Here is an 18,784-nt window from a genome sequence, read left to right as displayed (position 1 = left end):
TATCTATGTACAGAAACCTTTTACAACAAACACAGAGGGGGTGGAACATTTTAAAAGAAGAGGAAAGCAATAAAAAGGTCTTAGTTTTAATAATTCTGGTTTTATTTTGAAATTCCATCCTCCGGGCTTCCGTGCTGCCGGTCGGCCTTTTACACGGACACGCCCTCTTCCTGTCTTGTGACCGGCAGACTCTGGAGCCAATCAAAACTCACCATCTGTAAACATGGCGTCTGACTTCAGGTTGAGATGTGTAGTGCTCCTGCTAAGCACTTGTTTGCTTTGTATTTTAGCAGCTGACAGCAAAGATAAGCCCAAGAAAAAGAAAGATATTCGAGACTACAATGATGCAGATATGGCGCGGCTTTTGGAACAGTGGGAGGTACGTTAACGAGCTGGTTTTCATTCAGTCAGTGCAGACGTGAACTACTAGCCTAGCCGTTAGCTTCATTAACCCTGCATGTATCATCTGCAATATGAAAATCGCAACGGTTAGTCTGTTCTGTTACTTTACTGTTCAGTTCTGCTGTCTGGATTTATTGTGCTGAAAGAAGTATCCCCTTCTTAAGCAAATGTAACAATACCGCAGTGTAATATACTGTAACAACTCACAGTCCCACGTGCAAAATGTTACAAAAATAATAATAACATAATTATTGTGCTCTGTACTAGAGTGTTAAAAGCAAGAGCACTTGGGCAGAAAAAGGCCTATATTTGCTTCTTATATTACTGATTTGTTTGATGTTTTGTCCGCATTTAATTTTTCTTTTCTGCTTAAACACGTTTACTTGAAACTTCACACAATCAACACCGTAGTAGTCAATTCTATTGATTTAACACTGAATGTAATTAGTGACCACATCCTTGCATATATTTTAAATTAACAAAGATCAGCCTCCGTTTAACATTTTAACCTATAATACCCAGATGTTTTACAAGGGGAAATGCAGAAAACAGGACTTGACTACTGATTAAGTTTCCTTTTAGGGAGTCAAAGTTCAGTAGAGTTCAGGTTGAATGAACTGTGTTTTGGTTGTATTTTGGATGTGAGTTTAACTGTTGTATATGTTGTTGAAGAGAAAATAAGAACTCAATATTTGGAACTGTGTGTAACCAATTATATTTTGGGGGAAAAAAAGTAACTTTACTATTCAGATGAAATGTAATCAAGTACAAAATACATCATTTGCATCATTTCAGCATTACCCAGTGTTTCATCATGGCCTGACCATTACAACCTCACATGACTCACTGTACATCATTGCTCCTCTTTCTACCACAGGAGGATGATGACATTGAGGAAGGTGATCTCCCAGAGCACAAGAGGTCGCCTCCTCCCATTGATTTCTCCAAGGTGGACCCATCAAAGCCAGAGGAGCTGCTCAAGATGTCAAAGAAGGGCAGGACTCTGATGGTTTTCGCTACAGTGTCGGGAGATCCCACAGAGAAAGAGACAGAGGAGATCACAGGCCTGTGGCAGGGCAGCCTCTTCAACGCCAACTTTGATGTTCAGAGGTAGTGGATTTTTTTTTTTCAGAGAGTAGATTTATTTCTTATTAACTTTGCCTGCAATTAATGATTGTTCTCAACTATCAGAACTAACATTGGTTGGTATATATGACCAAAGTCTGATTACGTTTTAGTGCCCTCTTCCTGTTTGGGCTGAAAAAAGTTTTGAAGCTTTAGATGATTAAACACAGTGAGGACAGTGACATCTCATGGTTTGTAGGAAACATAGCAGCTGTTCATGACTGGAACACAACATCCAGCTGACCTCGACCTGTAGATTCAGTCCCATTAATGTGTAAGAGGGCCTTATGTTCATGCTCAAGGTCCACTTACTTGCTTTTGTCTAGAGCTTTTAACTACATCTCAAGATCTTCATTACTGGATAGAGTTTGTAGAAAGATCTCTGGATATTATACAACCCCTGTATACGACCACCTGTTATCATGTACTAGCATTTACATACCAAATCAGAGATTATTTATACATTTACTTTTTAGGTCTTTCTTAATTTTTAGGTGACTTGTTTCAGCTAAGTGGTTGGTTTTGAAAAGGTCCAACCACTTCTAAAGACACACAGGTGGGTCTTTAAAAGTGTTAGAAACTGGTAGATTTTACTTTCCGTATTAGTTTTTTCTTTTAAGTTTATTATTGGAACAGCTGATAACAGCACAGCCAAGATTAGTCTAATAAAATTAGACTAATTTTAACTGAAACCTTTGGTATAATCACAAAGCAATTTATTTTATCACCAGACTAAGTGTTCACACTCTTAATTATTCTTTGACCTGTCCTTTCTCTTATTGTCACATAGTACGAGTGAGTCCTTATACAACTCAGCTCCTTTATTTCAGGAACTTCTTAGAGCTTTGTCTTAAAATTTCAACTGATTTCAAAGATACAATCTATATACAAGACTATTTCATGACATCCCTTATTTTCAAAGCAATAAAGAGGTGCAGGGATGACGTATCTTTGTAGTCCAGCCCTGAAGTTAGCATCACTCTGATTCCCTCGACAAAAAGCCAATGGGATTTTTTCATCAGGTTTTGGATTATTATTATTATTATGTAGAAAATAAGCTCCTTACAGGTTTAGTTCATCAGATTATCTTCACATGAAAATGTCTTGAACTTGTGTTAAAGCCATGGACCTTATTTCAGACATTTAACCAAAAACCCATTGACTTTGGGACGAGGCAACAGGGGGTGCTAAAATGCAAACTTAATTCTGGTTTTTAGGACTCGTTCCTGCACTACTCTATTCATAGATTAATTCCTATTCAACCAGTTACCTTCCCAAACACTGCAGAGGCCAACTATCGATCAGATGCAGGCGTCCTAATTAATTTGATTATTGCCCATGAAAAGTTCTGCATCATAAGTCTTCATCCACTCATCACTGCTTTACCTGATCAGGTGTTGTAAGGTTGAGATGTTCCCATACTTTTCAGCATTTCATTGTAGTTGACACACCATATTTCTCATGTATACTCCTCTCTTCTCATTGCAACAATGCATGAACAGTACCTGGTGTGACTCATCTGTCCTCCTGCAGGTTCGTGGTGGGCTCTAACAGGGTGATCTTCATGCTGCGGGACGGCAGTCTGGCCTGGGAGGTCAAAGACTTCCTCGTGTCCCAGGATCGCTGCATGGACGTCACGGTGGAGGGACAGGTGTTCCCTGGGAAGGCGGGCAAGAAGGACGATGCCAAAGACAAGCAGCAGAATGAAATCAATGGCAAGAAGAAGAGCAAGAAGAAGACAGAGAGCAAGAAACCTGACGTTGAAGGGAACAGCGCCAGCCATCTGAAAAATGAGCTGTGATGAAATAACGCAGAGGGAGTTGAGGAGTCACGGATCCTTTTGCTTCCAATTTTGCTTATTCTCAAGACCAAGATCTGTGAGTGATAAACTTACGAGGGGCTACAGGACTACAGAAGTTGCACTGGTCCAGAGTTGGTGGTGTGAGTGAACTAATAAATCCTGTTTGGAACAATAAGCATGACTGCTGAGATGGAATCATTACTCAGAGATTTATTGTCAGTGGGACATGTTAAAGTCCATCCTCAAAATCGTTGGCCTTTGTCACAGAGTCGTAACAAGCTCCTTAAAATCTGTAGTAATGTCAGAGCTGACTTATTTACTTACTTTCTATTAGATTATCATCAAATCAAAACCAATGCATGCACATCTTGTTTGAAAAGTACTCAAGATAAGCATTATTAAATTTTGATATTAAGTTTTTTCTCCAAGAACCATGTTAGGTACAAGAACTTGTTTTCCAAGTACAAACATGGGAGTTATCCATGAGACCTTTCAGTCTTGGTCCCTGTTTGATATTGTTCACATCTAGCAGCACTTCAAGATTTGATACAAAAGTAGCACCAACACTTTCTGATTTCTTGATTTTTCACTGAATATGAAAATAAAATTTTTTATATAATCATACGTGCTGTCTTTCATTGGCTAAAAGTCTTACTTACAATTAAGCCACGTCCCAGACAAATTGTTTTCCTAGTTTGGTGTTGACTGACCTACACAGTCTTGACCTCAGCTCCATCCCAGCACCTTTGGGATGAACTGGACTGAAGCTAGCTGCCTGTTTTACCAGACTTGAAACATAAAAGCTGATATTTTCTACATGAGATGCTTCCCTCTCACAGACTTTAACAGGTTTTGCTCTTCACTTGAACAATTTTCACCCAAAAAATGCTCAACGTAAAGTAGGCACTAAACAATTAGCTCAGTTTTAGGGTTTAAGGTTTAGGGGCATGTTTCAGGTCATTTGGAGTTGACTGAGACAGGTTTGTAGTGAATATTTTTGACTTTATTTTTGGTGTCTGCTTAGGGATCGTGTCTCACCAAACAAAATTAAGTTAATAGGTCATTAAAATCCTGTCCCAATCCAGTCACACTCAAGGCCTGAAACATGCTCCTACACAACTTCTCTGGATACAAATTTGGACTTTAAGATGTGTTTCAGATGTTGTCGATTGCAGATTAGTCTTTTCCAGGAATAGAAGTGTTTGTGAAATGTGATGACCCAACCTGTCGAGGCAGATGGCCACCCATCCTGAGCCTGGTTATGCTCAGGGTTTCTGCCTCTTAAAAAGCAAGTTTTTGCTTGCCATTGTCGCCTAGTTCTGCTCATGGTGGGAATTGTTGTGTCAACACATGCTCTATATGAAAAGTGCCTTGAGATAACTTATGTAATTTCTGTCATATAAATGAAATTGATTTGTCACAATGAAGAAATAGCACACGAGCTAGCCAACTCTGATAAAAACAGTAAATTAGGGTGAGCACGGTTTCCTTGGGAACGCAGTCGTCGAGGCTTCCGTCATTTCCTTGAGGCTGTCGTTATACGGAGGTGGGCGTGGTTTCATCGTGGGTCATGTTCATCTAAACTGGGTTGGAAAAACTACAGACGCCGGCTGAATCCCACCGAGTATCAGTCAAGGGTTGTGGAAGCAGTCCTTGAATCAATCTCTCCCACCGGATTACACCTACAGTCACTCTGAACTGTAATCTGATCCCAACCTGTGAGAGGCAGCAGAGTTCCGCGAGGCATCCAGTCTACCGGAAACTGACAGGAAGAGGAAGACGAAGTCCGCCATGTTTGCTCTGGCCTCTTCAGATGAGGCGCGTGTGTGGATTAATGTTTGCCGCCCGTAAACAACTTAATATTTCGAAGTATCCGCAGGAAAAGAGATAGTTTCCTCTCGGATATTCGCTGTTGGATCGTGTGTGAAGATATTTGAGGTGAAACACGCAGAGACACGCTGCAGTTGACTTGATCGACGAACTTTCTGAAATGTGCTAACCGCAAATCGGGTGAGTTAGCTGTTTATTTAGCATCGTTTTTCCCTCTAGTGTCATATTATCCCCTCTACTATACTACTACTATATTATCTTAGTAGTTAATGTGTGTTATTATTTTGAAATGTGGACGTGATTTCAAATCTTTGCATGGTAAAAGTTTGTGTTTAACACAGAAACGTCGCCACATGTCGCTACCAGACTCCATTGACAAAACCAGTAATTTTACCGAGCAGAACACGGGAGCAGCTGGAATACCACCAGCTTGTTTGTTTTTGTTAATGGTACTCCTATTTATGTAATAGATCTAAGTACCTCTTCCTTCACTGAAATTCACAAAATAACACAAACTAACTAACAGAACGAGGCAGTGGTATTCTATCGGCTCCTGAGTTCTGCTTGGTTAAATTACTGGTTTTGTCAACAGAGTCTTGTATAGAGTTAGATTATCAGTCTTAGTAATATGTTGTTATTGGCCACACAATATTAATCTCTGTGGCAGAAGAAAAGTAATAACTACAAAACCTTAAAAATAGAGTCAGGGGTAAAATTATTTTTCTTAGTACACTTGTCTGAGCAGAAACATTACGTTTAATTGCTGGGTGTGGCTCTGTCAGTGGTAACTTGGCCAGGTTTACTCAGATTTTCATCATATGGATTTGGGTAGTGTCAGGATCTGCATGTTTTCTACCAAATCTGACAGTCACAGTTCAAAATGGTCTGTTTTGCAATATCTGTTATATTTCTTTTCCTACAGCGACACATGTACTGAACACATACACTTTGGTGTTAATATTTCTTTTTATTTGTGCAGATCAGCGCTGAGTTTCTCAGAATTACAAACATCAACCTGAAGAACCACTTCTATGCCACGTTGGACCGACATGCCCCCCGACCCTGTCTTCAGAGCTCGTTCAGGAAGAAAGCTGCACAGGGAGAGTGTCTGAAGCTCCGGGTCAGCTCTTCAGGATTTATGACCTCCAGGTCAGTTGGTTACATGTTTTGATTACTGATGAAGATTAGGGTTCCAGAAACTTTCCATGGGAAATTAAACTGTGGAATTTTGGAAATATCCTAAATTGACAACTTTCCATGGGAATTAATAGGAATTAACTGGAATTTGGGAGTAATTTATACAAAATGTATCATGCACAAACCTAAATATAAACATTATGTTTTGTTTTAAGAAGACAACTGGATGGTCTTAAAAATATATTACAATTGATGCTGGATAAATGAATAGAAACAGGCTAGATGAATTGATGAATATTCCTAAATCAGCTGCTAATTCAAACCTACGGTCTTGTATGAACAGAAAACTGGCAAAAGGTAGAAGAAACAACATCACAGCTGAGCTAGCACCATGATAGCTAGCCTCTTAAATTCTCAATGAAATGGTGCTAGCTAGCTCACACGTAGCCTCTCTGATGTACAGACTAGCCAGCTGCTGTGCACATTTTGATTTGTGGTTTGCTTGATAAATTTGAATACCACAGATCAAATATATGTACCTTAGTATTATCATCAAAACTGACTTGACTGGATGCAGTTTCTGGGCTTAGATGCAGTAGTGAGGGTGTAGTGTGGAGGATTTTAGAAATGATCTGTGCATGTGTTGGAGGAATGCACAGTGCAGGGTAGAAATTAAACAGAATTTACATTAAATCTGGTTGTTTTAACCAAGATGATGCTACAAGATGTTTTTTAAACTACATTTAAGATCCCTGTTATTGGATAACCTGCAATTTTGCAAAATTCCAATTTATTCCTGTTTATTATTCCCATTAATTCCTGTATATTCCTGAAATGTACAACTTTGAAAATTCCCAGAATTTTGCAACCCTAATGAAGATCCTACAATTGGATCATCTTTGTTTTAAATGTGCAGTGTATAAGATATAAGTGGATGTATTGGCAGAAATTGAATATTATGTTTACAATCATATTTTAATTGGTCTGTAATCACCTGAAGAATTGCTGTGTTTTTGTTACCCTAGAGTGAGTCTTTTATAGGGAGTGGGCCCTCTTACATGGAGTCCAGCATGTTTCTACAGTAGCACACAGTTACAGAAATGCTCCAGGTTTATTCAGCAACCTAAACACAAAATAACATTAAACTGTACAAGCTGCACCTTTAAACACAGTAGGGTGATGCATAGTACTATGTGGCTGTGCTGATTACCATCCACAGTGAATTAAGAATTATGTTCTGACACTGCAGGAACAAGGTGACCTCTATGTCAGATGAGCTTCCATCATGGCTCTTTGTCTCCTGATACGTCAGTGATGGTTTGTTGTAGCAGTCAGTTTATGTAACATGTTCTCTGTTCTTGTTTTCAGGTTGCAACCTGGTGAACCAGGCGTTGATGACATGTCACTCCAACTCCTCCATCAGCATCTGTTCAAGAGACGCCATGTTCTTCAGCTCTGTGGTTGTACCAGAGGGGTAAGGTAGATGTTGATTTCACCACATTGGTTGAGCCTTTTCCACAGATCTAGGGCCTGTATCTAAGCTACTGTAAAGATTTGGCCCACACCAGAGTTTATGCTTGATTCTTCATGCCTTAATGTGTTTGCATGGATTAAACCATTAGTGCAAGGTGTAGAATCCATGTGTGAAACAGTTTGTGGTGATACCCGCTTAGATTTTTGCTCATTTTTATAGTTGATGTTTGGTTTATATGTTATGGTGACTTAATAAAGAAACAGGAGCTTGCATTTAAATTGTTGATGTTGACTTGTTTTATTGATTTCAAATGTGAGTACTCTGCATTTTAAAGTCACTTAGTACTCCCTCCATCCATCCACCTCACAGGTGTGGTCAGTCCATCAGGAAATGCTGCGCAGCGCACGCGCCAGCTGTCCATAGGAGGGAAAACGAAGGCCGAAAGTACGAGGCGTCACGTCCCGGAGAGGTGGGAAATCGGGGGCCGGACGATGTTGCCCCGGCCTGTGTGTGGGGTGTCAAAAGAGATCGTAAAAAAATCATAGATTTTTCACGATCCTCTTTTGACACCCCACACACAGGCCGGGGCAACATCGTCCGGCCCCCGATTTCCCACCTCTCCGGGACGTGACGCCTCGTACTTTCGGCCTTCGTTTTCCCTCCTATGGACAGCTGGCGCGTAGCGCTGCGCAGCATTTCCTGATGGACTGACCACACCTGTGAGGTGCTGCATGGAGGAGTCCTGATGAACACCAGAAGAGGGCAGTACTCAGACCTGAGTCTGCAGATGGTACAAGGAAGACCCATCACTGCCATCTTTCATCTCCTCAGTGAACTCGTCATCTTCTCCTGTGTCCTGTACAAGAGTCTGAAGAAAGAAAAAACATTTATCATCTTTGTTCAAGAATACTCCATCTCAATTTGCATATGAACCAAAATTGGACATTTTTATGATCTGGTGTTGCATGTTTACCTACATTAAAGTTCTTTTCTATGATGTTGCTGCATGTTGGTCAGTCACTTTACACTTAAATAAGATGCTCAGCTGACACAGATGTGAATGAAAATACAAGAAACTGAGACTAAAACTACAGTATCAGACAGTGATTCGTTCTGGGAATCTGATCATGGTTATTTTAGCTGACTTTGACAACACCAACAATATGAAAAGGTAACATAATCCAAGCAGGGAACAGGTTTGATTCTGTGTTCACTGACAGTGTGTACATGACATGTCTCTCAACTCCTGGAGCAGAGACTCAAAGTGTTGTATTGTAAAAAGAAAGGTTTTTGATTAACCTATGGCCCAGATATAATCACTCACATGTTGTAATCACACACACAAATCGAATGCAAAGCTGTAGGGAGCACTAGAGCAGTGAAATGCCAATCGCCCTGGAGACGACACCAAGTAAACACATGAATGAATCTGGTGTCAAAGATCTATTAATAAATTAAAATACTTTTTCTGTCTGTCATCTACAGGGCACAGTGATTTATTATATATTTGGGTTTGTCTAACATTTCATGATTTACAACTGTAAAATATAAGTAATTAAAACAATGCTGACCTCCATAGTCGTCTTCCTCAAGGGACAAAAGTAGGACCCAGCAGAAGAGGAGTCCTCAGCATCTGAGTGGAGCTCTGATTAAACAACAAACAAACAGTTAATGGAGCAGCTTCTGTTTGTAAACAGCTCTAAAATTACAACAGGACTCATCAATAGACAGTGGCATGCAAAAGTTTGCCCCCCCCCCCCCCGATCAACATTTGTTTGAGTGAATAGTTGGGTACAATATGAACTGATGAAGATGAAACAATCTCTTCAACATTTTAAAACAAGGTTAGACTCTTATTTGGTTTAAATCCAATAATTAACTCAGATTCAAACATTTATTCCTTTTAGCTGACCGTCTTTAACACAGAGACACAGGAGAACAAGTAACATCAATACTCACATCATCATCATGACGCCATCTTGTTTCTAGTTGACTTCATGATGCCACTCAGGGAACCTCATCAGATCCTGGTCAGGTCCAGCAAAGGGGGACTTTCTGCTTCAATCTTAGTGATGGGGAAGTGGAGGGGAGACAGAGGTACTGTTAAATCACAACTTTAGACACCCAGCCTTCCCTGAAATCACCTGTCACCCTATTAACCAGGATGTTATATAAACCCATCTCTTTTGACCTGCAAGCGCTTTTCCCTCCAACCAAGAGAACAAAGAGAACTACTGTGAGTGAAATAATGGATTTTCAAATCTAATGTTTAGTTACATTATAGCAGTTAGTTTGTTGTTTCACTGTTGAACATGTTTATTTCTGTTACATTAGATTCCTATGCTAATGTGCTGAAGATGACGAGACATACAGAAACTGTGGATACATAAATGATGTCAGCTAAAATACTGTCAGCTATGATTATTTTATCTGTTCTATTGTTAGTGCTGACATTTTAATTTAACATTTAAATGTATTTCTTTTGTCTTTATGTATTTTATCTCCTTTCATGTATTTAAAAAAAATCATCCATCCATCCACTTAACCATCTGCCTGAGCGTCTTAATTCTGACAAATAAATCTGTTAGAAGTCTCTGGACTCCTGTGTTTAAATGTGCACTCCACATCGGATGCTGAGTGAGCAGACGCCAACATCTCCACTGTAGATTTTTTCAGGTATATTAAAAAAGCTTTTAAATCACTCCCATGACTGCACATTGAAAGCACACTAAACAAAAGCAAATAAACAACAAAACACACTTTACCTCCCGTCAAGAGAACAAAGCTGATTCATCTTCAACAATCTGTCCTCTTCAATCGTCTCCTGGAAGTTTCCGACAGTCTCACGTTGTCCCAGCCGTTGATGGAAACTCCTAATGTCATCTTCGCTCAGGATGATGAGGAGCAGCAAGATGAAGGCCTTAAAAAAAAAAAAAACATCAAACAAAAACAAGTGTAACATGAAAGACTGAAAATTAACTGATTAACCACTCACATATGATGACTTCATTTTTATTTTACTATCAGACCTACAAAGAGACTCTGCAACATACTTATGAGATTGTTTTGTTGTCTTGCATTTTGTAAATCATATATAATGAGACATTTTAGGAAACTTTGTGTTGTTGTCTTTTATCTTGTACATCTGACTGTGAGCCAAGTTTCTGATCTGTGATAAAAAAAAAATACCCAAAATGAATCCCATTACTCTGATGTTGTTTATCCTGTAACAGTCTATCTCCTTGAATCCTTTCAAATGTGTTCAGGTCAATTTGTACTAAAAATGAAAAATATTCAAAGCTATTGAACAATTTTGAGAAGACAGAATGTACACAGACCCAAATATTCAATAATAAATAACTAAAACATTGTGAAATAACTAATATTAATAATGTATGTAGATAAACAAATAAGCTACAAAATAATTCATTAAAACCCAGCTTAATGTGAAATATAATTTCATCATTTTGATTTTAACAATAACTGATTTCTCAGTACTAATACTTATATAAGAGAAATTTCTATTTCAAAAATCTAATTCACTTTAATCATACCATTGGCCACTGAAAACAGCTGCTGCAATTTAAACAAACGGTGCACACGTCCACATCAAAGTCCACTGCAGTGGTTGGTTTTCTCACTGACAGATTATCTGAATACCTCTTCCACCATTGAAGTTACACAATACCACAAACTAACTAACAGCAGAGGCAGTGAAAGTCCAACAGCTCCTGTCTTCTGCTCGGTAAAATTATTGTTTTTGTTTATGACGACGGCAGTGATTGTCGGGTACACTATTCTTATTCAATACTGAACCTATTCAAAAGATTTTTGTCCTGATCAGTAATTTACATGGGAAAATAGGGTCCAGATTCCTCAATACCACAGTTATCCTTTCAGTTGTAAACACATTTTTTTACGTCACACAGCAAAGTATTTATTTGGCTGATTTTCCACCGGACATTTTATCCGGTGATGTTTTCATCTGCTGGACAACAACGTATGACACCGGTCAAAAGGCGGCATATAACATAAACTCCATGACCCACTTTGTCAGAGCAACTCTGAATATCAACTAACAAGAAAACATACTCCATTTATCAACATTAAATGACTCCTGAAAACCAGGGCAGTGCTCTTGACATGACACACAAAACTGTCCCCATGAACCCCAACCCACTGATGAAAACCCCATTGGTTTTCAAGAAGTTGTAGAGTCAGTCATGGTGGAAACAATGGTTAACATGAGCTGGTTATTAGTCCAAGGTATCTCGTGCTGGCTAATAAAATAACAATAAATAATTTAACGCAGCTATGTAAGCACGATCACATCTCGTCTGTGTTTACGCCAGTGGAAAGCACACAACAACAAACACAGCAGTCCGGTGACAAAGTCCCTCTAACACCAGTTCAATCCACGTATTAATATTACTGACACTAGTGTCCACCAAAGTCAAACAGCTGGCAAACTTAGCCACAAGCTAACACGGGTAACCCAAGGGCTAAAAGTTTACTAGCTGGGTTAGCTTGCTAGCACCAGTGGTCACTGCTCTAAATAACGCTAATGAGACAGTGACAACGATTAACCTAATTTCGATTTAATCTGTTTTACAAAAAGCCCACAACGTTAAGGGACTTAAGTTTATTATCTTAAGTTTGGACATGACACACGAGCGCTATCTCATCGGTTAACGTTTCGTTAGCAGCTAGTATAGCAGTTGTAGCTAACGATTAGCTAAAACAAACATGTAGTTAAACGTCACTGGAAAAACACAAATTACAGTTATTTAAATATGGTGTTCTGATTTCTGTATCTGCACTATATTTGTTTTTATAACTGATTTTTACTCACCCTGACTCCGAATAAGCGTCCAAACGATGTGGACATAGCCTCAACCGCCATGTTTTCAAGATGGCGGAGTTGAAATCCCCGCTCCCTCATTGTAAAGTAGACACATATTACTGGTTTGACTGGACGCGAATTTCGTTGTTTTGGCATCATCAACTGCTTCGGTAAACTTCTGTCATATTGACATTGAGTAATATGTTAAAATAACGAAGGTTATGGCGACCGAAGTTAAGCTAAGTGGAGCTAGCTAATTAGCTACAACCCCCGGAAACTCTCATCTGTTTGACACACACACAAGCACCCACCGCTAACACCTGTGTAGCCGAGGGCTTATGAGCTGCGTGTTAACTTATTTTATTAAAATGTAATGGATAACGATGAGGTGGTGGTTGTTGTGGCATCAAAGAACAGAACGAGCACGAAAGAGGGTGGCAGATAATGAGCCGCTTCGAGACTTATATAGGGTTGCTGAAAACCACGTGACCTGTGACAAACGAGACCCGGAAGTATCTAAGTGGCAACCATGGCCGAATTCTCTAAATGTTAAGGAAAGGCAATGTTACAAACACACACAGTTTTATTTCTAAAACAAGAACCACTTACGTTTCGTTTCCAGTTCCATCTAAAGTTAAAGAAGCTCATTTTAAAATAATAAATGAAATTTACCCATCTAATTATTGCTTACATCAACGATTTACTTAAGTAGTTGTACTTTCTATGGGTCTGATATTGAAACAACTGAACATTTATTTTTCTCATGTAGATTGATCCGGATCTTTTGGTATATATTTCAATACTGGTTAACTTCCAAAGAAATAAACATCCAATATATAGCCTATCAAATGTAGAATGAAAAATTGAGTTTGGACAGAACACTTTGATTATATTGGGAAAATATTATACACAAATGTGAATAATAATAATAATAAAAGTCACATCAATATTTAATTCATATTTTGATGAAATAATTTTCTATTAAAAAATACTTAAAATATTGCAGTTTTAAAAAAGCTGTCTATTTTCATTATTATCTATGTAACTTAATTCCAGACTGACTTCTTGGATGTTTTGTTTTGTTCTTCTTTTTTAAAATTGTATTTTTAGTTGTTTTTTTCTTCATGTTGCTGCCATTTGCCCAGTTCCCAACATTACTGATTTGAACTGTATTTTTTGAATTTGAAGTACCTATTTCAATTGCCCATGTATTATGTTTTTTACTTCTTCCTCTTTTTTGTTTTTTGCATATGACTTGTCTGTGCACTGAAAAAGGAGGAATATAAGGAATATAAATAATAGTGGAAATGACACTGAGTTCGCACAACTTAAGAGGGATTAATAGTGAACAATATTTTGTTGTGGCAGAGACACAGTGACATTCAGTCAAACTGTTCATCATCTTTTATTTCTGTACAAAAGTCTTCAAAGAAATTCAAAGTCATGGGGTTTCATCACTTTACAAGCCCAAGCAACATATACAACACATCCATTTGGTGTACAGTTAAAACAAGCCAACTATACCATATGAGTCATATGCATGTATGCTGTGAGTGTCTGATACAAATCTCTTAAAATGGAGCTATAATGTTTCTTACATACAGAATACATACAGGACAGTAATAACATTACAACTCAAAAGATGTCCTTTGTAGATTTGGATCAACTGTGTCTGTACAATAAATAAGTATAAAATATATCTCTTAGCAATCTGTGGATTTTTAAAAACACATTAAACATACAAAACACTAAATTACTGCTACGACCTCCGAAAAAAGACCAGCTATTTCGGCAAAAGGAGGGAAATTTTCTCGCCAGATTGGAACAAAGATTTCTCTGTCATTTTGAAATGGGGGGGAAATTGCACATTTAAAAACTCCCTGATTTAACATTCACTGGATAATTTAATCTTTTCTATTGTTTACGGGCTTCTCGCTGGTTTAAACACAGACGAATGGATCGCAAACACTGATGTGGAAAAAAAAAACAACATGGCAAAAAAACATCACAATATCAAGTGAGCGAGCGCTCGGAATGAAGCAAGTCAACAACCACTGGTCTGGATGCAAAACAAGGAATGTTTTTTTTCTTCTTCTCTTTTCTCTCTTTTAACAGTTACACCAGGAGGATAAAACCACTCAACATCTTCATCTGTCACATCACGTAGACCTGCATGGGAACGATGCTCAATGCTGCACGTACATTATACATGCGTTTGATTAGCTGGCTCACTCTTTCTATTCAGTATTGGCTCCCTCTCTTCATTTAGAAGCGTTGTATTTGCATCATAAACTGCCAAGCAACCATGGCTGACATTGTGGAGGTCCACTGGAGAACTGGCTGGCAGTTAATGATATATAAAAACAACCAGGCCAGAAAAATAGAGAATCGATTTAAAAAATGGAAATGATTGTTGTTAAATGATCAATGCAAAAGTGATTGATCTAATCTCTCAGATTTCTTTCCAAAGGTTATGGTAAGATTATGATGAGACAGTAAACTGGTTAACCCAGTCTTCTACCAAGTACAATCACACACAACTCTTTGTAATAGCAATAGTGAAAAAAATAAACACTCACTGAAGGCTAACAGTGCTAACAATTCTTGTGCATTTGCCTGTTTAGACTGGTGTGGAAGCCATCAAATGAACTTTGGTCCACACCCAACTGGACTGAAACTTCTTGAAACTACTTGCTTTTGTCAAACTGCTTTTCTTTTTTACCTTAAAATGAACAATCACACTCAAGAAGGCTGTTGACCATGGACAGATTATGAGACACCCTGGCCACATAAAAGGCCTCCCACCCCTCCTACGTAGGAGTAAGAAATCCAGACTCAAAAAGAAAATGACTCAAAGTAGTTGCTTGTTGTCATTTTGCATTTTGTCTCTCATCACTTTGTGTCTCTTTCTGCTCTTTTGCATCTCTTTATGAAAAATATCGTTCTAATACATTACAAATAACTCTCACTTCATACAGAGCCCACTGACCTCGTGGGTCTCTGGGCCTGTGCATGGTATTGGTGCGTTCCAGTTGTGCTCAGAAGGTGTAATTCCTGAATTTAGTTTGAGGTTTCAATGGGAATGCCCCCTGAGGTCAGATTTCCAACTCTGAAAGTCAGAGAAAACCCACCAACCCCAACATAAGAATTCAAGATGGCTGCTACTCGCATCAATAGCAGTGAACACTCTACTAATTTCACTGTTTATAGCAGTTCTGTCTTATTAGTTTCACATTAAGTCAGTCATACACATAGTACTATTTAGTTTTTATCTGTGGACATGTTGCTAAAAGTGTTGTTAGCGGTGTTGCTAGCAATGGCTAGAAATGACAGGTTAGTCTGGGATACGTTTGAAACTGTTCATGGTCATGGCTTATCAGTTCAATTTGAACAGCGTTCTAAGAATGTTCTAAAGTGTTCACATTAAAATCTAATGTTAACAACTGAGGTGTTTTTCAGGTGGAGGGCAGATTTGTTTTGAATCTGCCCTCCACCGGGTGGTATTGCTCACTATGTTTACTGCTAATATAAACATTTGTGTGTGATTGTCATTGGTAGGTGGTTAGATTCATTTGTAACTCCAGTTTTGTGAGCCTCTGCATACGTCTGTAACAGACTTCGCTACTGGTTGGACAACAAACCCAACCCAAAGTCAGTTGGTCTGGAGGTATCTGCTCTGGCATTTGATCTGGAGGGATCTCAGACATGTCCAACAGGTAGGAGACACCAGAACAGATCCAGAACAGGCTGGAAAATGTATAGATCTCTTCCAACCTGTGAAGGATTTGGGATTGCCAGAAGAGTTGGAGGATGTGGCTGGAGAGAAGGGGGGTCTGGGCTCACTTTGCTCATCCTGCTACCAACATGGTCCTGACCAGAAAAGGACAGATGGTAAAAGACCTGACTTGAGAATTAAAAGACTGTCCTGGAGAAGCAGCTAGCTATGTGGTCACTCTGTATCTCTTATTTAGCAAATACATCCTTGACTCGCCTGTTTCACACTATATTTGGAATGGAAAACATCCATTGGCGTCTCTCTCAAACCCTCTTTTGTTCTGTATTTACACAATTCTGTCACTTTTTGAATTCAAATGAGTTCAAGCCCAAGATCAAATCAAGGATCAAAAGTGTGTGCTGCCAGCACCATTTGCACAATTATTGCATTTTGCCCTACCCATCTTCAAGTTTGACTGTTCAAACTTAACAGTGACATTTTTTAACGTTGTTCAACAGTGTCATCTAACAGTGACACCAAGGAGTATCAAAGTTCTTGCTCTAGATGTCCAAGTGCTGGGGTAAACCAATAGATTGGTGCAGTGATGACGTATTTTTGTAGTCCAACCTAGAAGTTAGCATCACCCTGGTTCCCTCAATAAAATGCTAACAGAATTTTTTCATTGGCTTTTGGATTATTGCAGAAAGTAAACTGTGACCAATAGAAGTTTGTGATACTTAAACATTTTGTTAATCAGATAATCTTCACAGATGAACACCACTGTTCTGATGTTTGAAGCCTAAATATAATCTCCAGAAGTAAAAAGCTAATGTTAGACTATAAACCAACTACACAACGGTCACATGACGTCAACGTCTTCACCACTAAGCTTCCAACTTAGAGAGTCGGTGATAGTTTGAAAGAGTGTAACTATAAAGATGTACTGGTGGACTGTATAGGTGGACTGGTGAGTAGATCAGTTTTCATGTCATGCCTCAACAACCTCTGTAGTCACATTTAGACACTCGTTAGCAACCGCGTCAAAGCTTAAAAAATCATAAGTAGGGTATTTTCTGACGTATTTTATGTTGGAGAATAAAACGTGACAGTGTCTTGAGGTTGTATTAAAACCACAGACCTTATTTCAGACATTCAACCAAAATCCCATCGACTTTGGAACGATGGAACCAGGAGTGCTAAAATGTTAACTTACTTCTGGGCTTTAGGACTCAGTCCTGCATTACTCTGTAGCGAAGTCTGTAATAGGACGTTAACAAGCCAATTGTTAATGTTGACATGAAACCAAGTCAATGTTCATTTTAACTGGTGCACAAAACAGATGTTTCCACAACACAACAGTTATGGTGAGCTGACCAAATTCAACTGTTACTTTAGCTGGCAAACTAGTATGTAAACTTAACGTTAGGTGAAACAATGACAGTGTTCAGTCAGAAACAGAACCAATATCAGTCGTATCTACCGTCTGTGGAGACAGACACGTTTCTGCAAACACCACTGGTTGTTCTGAGCCATTGTTGCTAAAGAGCTGAACCGCCACAGGGTGTGTTGTCACTTTAAAGCGCTCGACTGATGGTGGGTGTTTTACACAGATACAGTCCATCATGGGCAGTGCTGGCTCCAGGAAAAGGTCTTCCCCTTCCCCCTCACATCATTTGTTCTCACCGCCAAACCTAGAAAAAAACGCCATGCAATCCAGGACCAATGGCTTGGAGCAACCAACTCTTCAGTGCTGGCAGTATGTGTGTATATGTGTGTGTTCGTGCAAGTGTATTTTTTGGGGGGTATGTGTGTCAGTATCTGCGGGCTACATAGTCTCTTGGCTTTCCTCCCCACTCTGCCTGCCTCTCATAGTTTCATCTTGTGCACCACAGGGACAGGCAGGACCTGATGGATCTTGGCTCGGTCAGCATCCACTTCCAGATGGACCCAGTCGGGGTAGAAGGAGCCCTTGAACCCTACAAATGCCAGCTTTTCTGCAGGGAGACCAAATGACATTAAAGTAAGAGAAATAATCTGAGCATCGGCTTGTTTTTCAGACAGTCTCTGCCTCACATTAACTTCTTACATTTTGATTGCCAATTATGACGCAGGTACAGTCACTTTACATTTTGATAAGGTACTGTTTCCAGGTGCTACTGGTTTGAGAAGTTTGAAGTTCAATGCCTTGCTCAAAGGAAGGAACAGCTGAACTGAACTGGAAAACTGTCAAGTCATAATCATGATAGATGGAAAGTGCCTTTTTTCACACAGCTTTCTGGCAGAACCTTCACAAATGGATCTCCATCTGTCTCCAAACATGAGCATATAAAGCCAAAACGATCTGCATGAATTTATCCCCTGAAGATTAAAAAGTTTTTTCCTGTTTAGATTTCTCAACATACATCAAAAAAGTAAAGTCTTTACTTTTGTTCATGTAGATATTTATGTCAATTTCCT

The 18,784-nt window shown here is 39.0% G+C and overlaps 2 protein-coding genes and 1 long non-coding RNA gene across 4 annotated transcripts in view; 1 reads left to right on the top strand and 2 right to left on the bottom strand.

Moving 5' to 3' along the window:
* Positions 1-193: 193 nt before the first annotated feature.
* Positions 194-3,952, top strand: mesd (mesoderm development LRP chaperone). Its single transcript, XM_018692945.2, has 3 exons — positions 194-379; positions 1,280-1,512; positions 3,061-3,952. Exons 1-3 carry the CDS (start codon positions 224-226, stop codon positions 3,326-3,328), a joined length of 657 nt encoding a protein of 218 aa, XP_018548461.1. The 5' UTR covers positions 194-223; the 3' UTR covers positions 3,329-3,952.
* Positions 3,953-8,511: 4,559 nt separating this feature from the next.
* LOC108894310 (uncharacterized) lies at positions 8,512-13,069 on the bottom strand. Its single transcript, XR_001962798.2, has 5 exons — positions 12,622-13,069; positions 10,535-10,689; positions 9,729-9,834; positions 9,341-9,414; positions 8,512-8,637 (listed from the first exon to the last, which is right to left on the bottom strand). It is a non-coding gene; the product is annotated as an uncharacterized LOC108894310 (long non-coding RNA).
* Positions 13,070-14,001: 932 nt separating this feature from the next.
* The window catches only part of cemip (cell migration inducing hyaluronidase 1), a 148,437-nt gene continuing 143,654 nt past the window's right edge, over positions 14,002-18,784 (bottom strand). For both annotated transcript variants that reach the window (XM_018692837.2, XM_018692839.2), the window contains exon 30: positions 14,002-18,321. In XM_018692837.2, the coding sequence (XP_018548353.1) occupies positions 18,194-18,321 (128 nt within the window). In that variant the 3' untranslated portion in view covers positions 14,002-18,193. The remainder of the gene's footprint in view (positions 18,322-18,784) is intronic.

Source organism: Lates calcarifer, linkage group LG2 (genome assembly GCF_001640805.2).
Source record: "Lates calcarifer isolate ASB-BC8 linkage group LG2, TLL_Latcal_v3, whole genome shotgun sequence".
NCBI classification, from domain to species: Eukaryota; Metazoa; Chordata; class Actinopteri; family Centropomidae; genus Lates; species Lates calcarifer.
Note: the sequence above shows the minus strand (reverse complement) of the source record. Positions and strands in the feature narration are given on the sequence as shown.

What these genes read in the sequence shown, in the direction of transcription:
- mesd (XM_018692945.2), top strand. Translation starts at nt 224, where the DNA reads ATGGCGTCTGACTTCAGGTTGAGATGTGTAGTGCTCCTGCTAAGCACT. An exon ending in GGCTTTTGGAACAGTGGGAG is followed by an intron (nt 380 to 1,279) that starts GTACGTTAACGA and finishes TTTCTACCACAG; the next exon opens with GAGGATGATGACATTGAGGA. An exon ending in GCCAACTTTGATGTTCAGAG is followed by an intron (nt 1,513 to 3,060) that starts GTAGTGGATTTT and finishes GTCCTCCTGCAG; the next exon opens with GTTCGTGGTGGGCTCTAACA.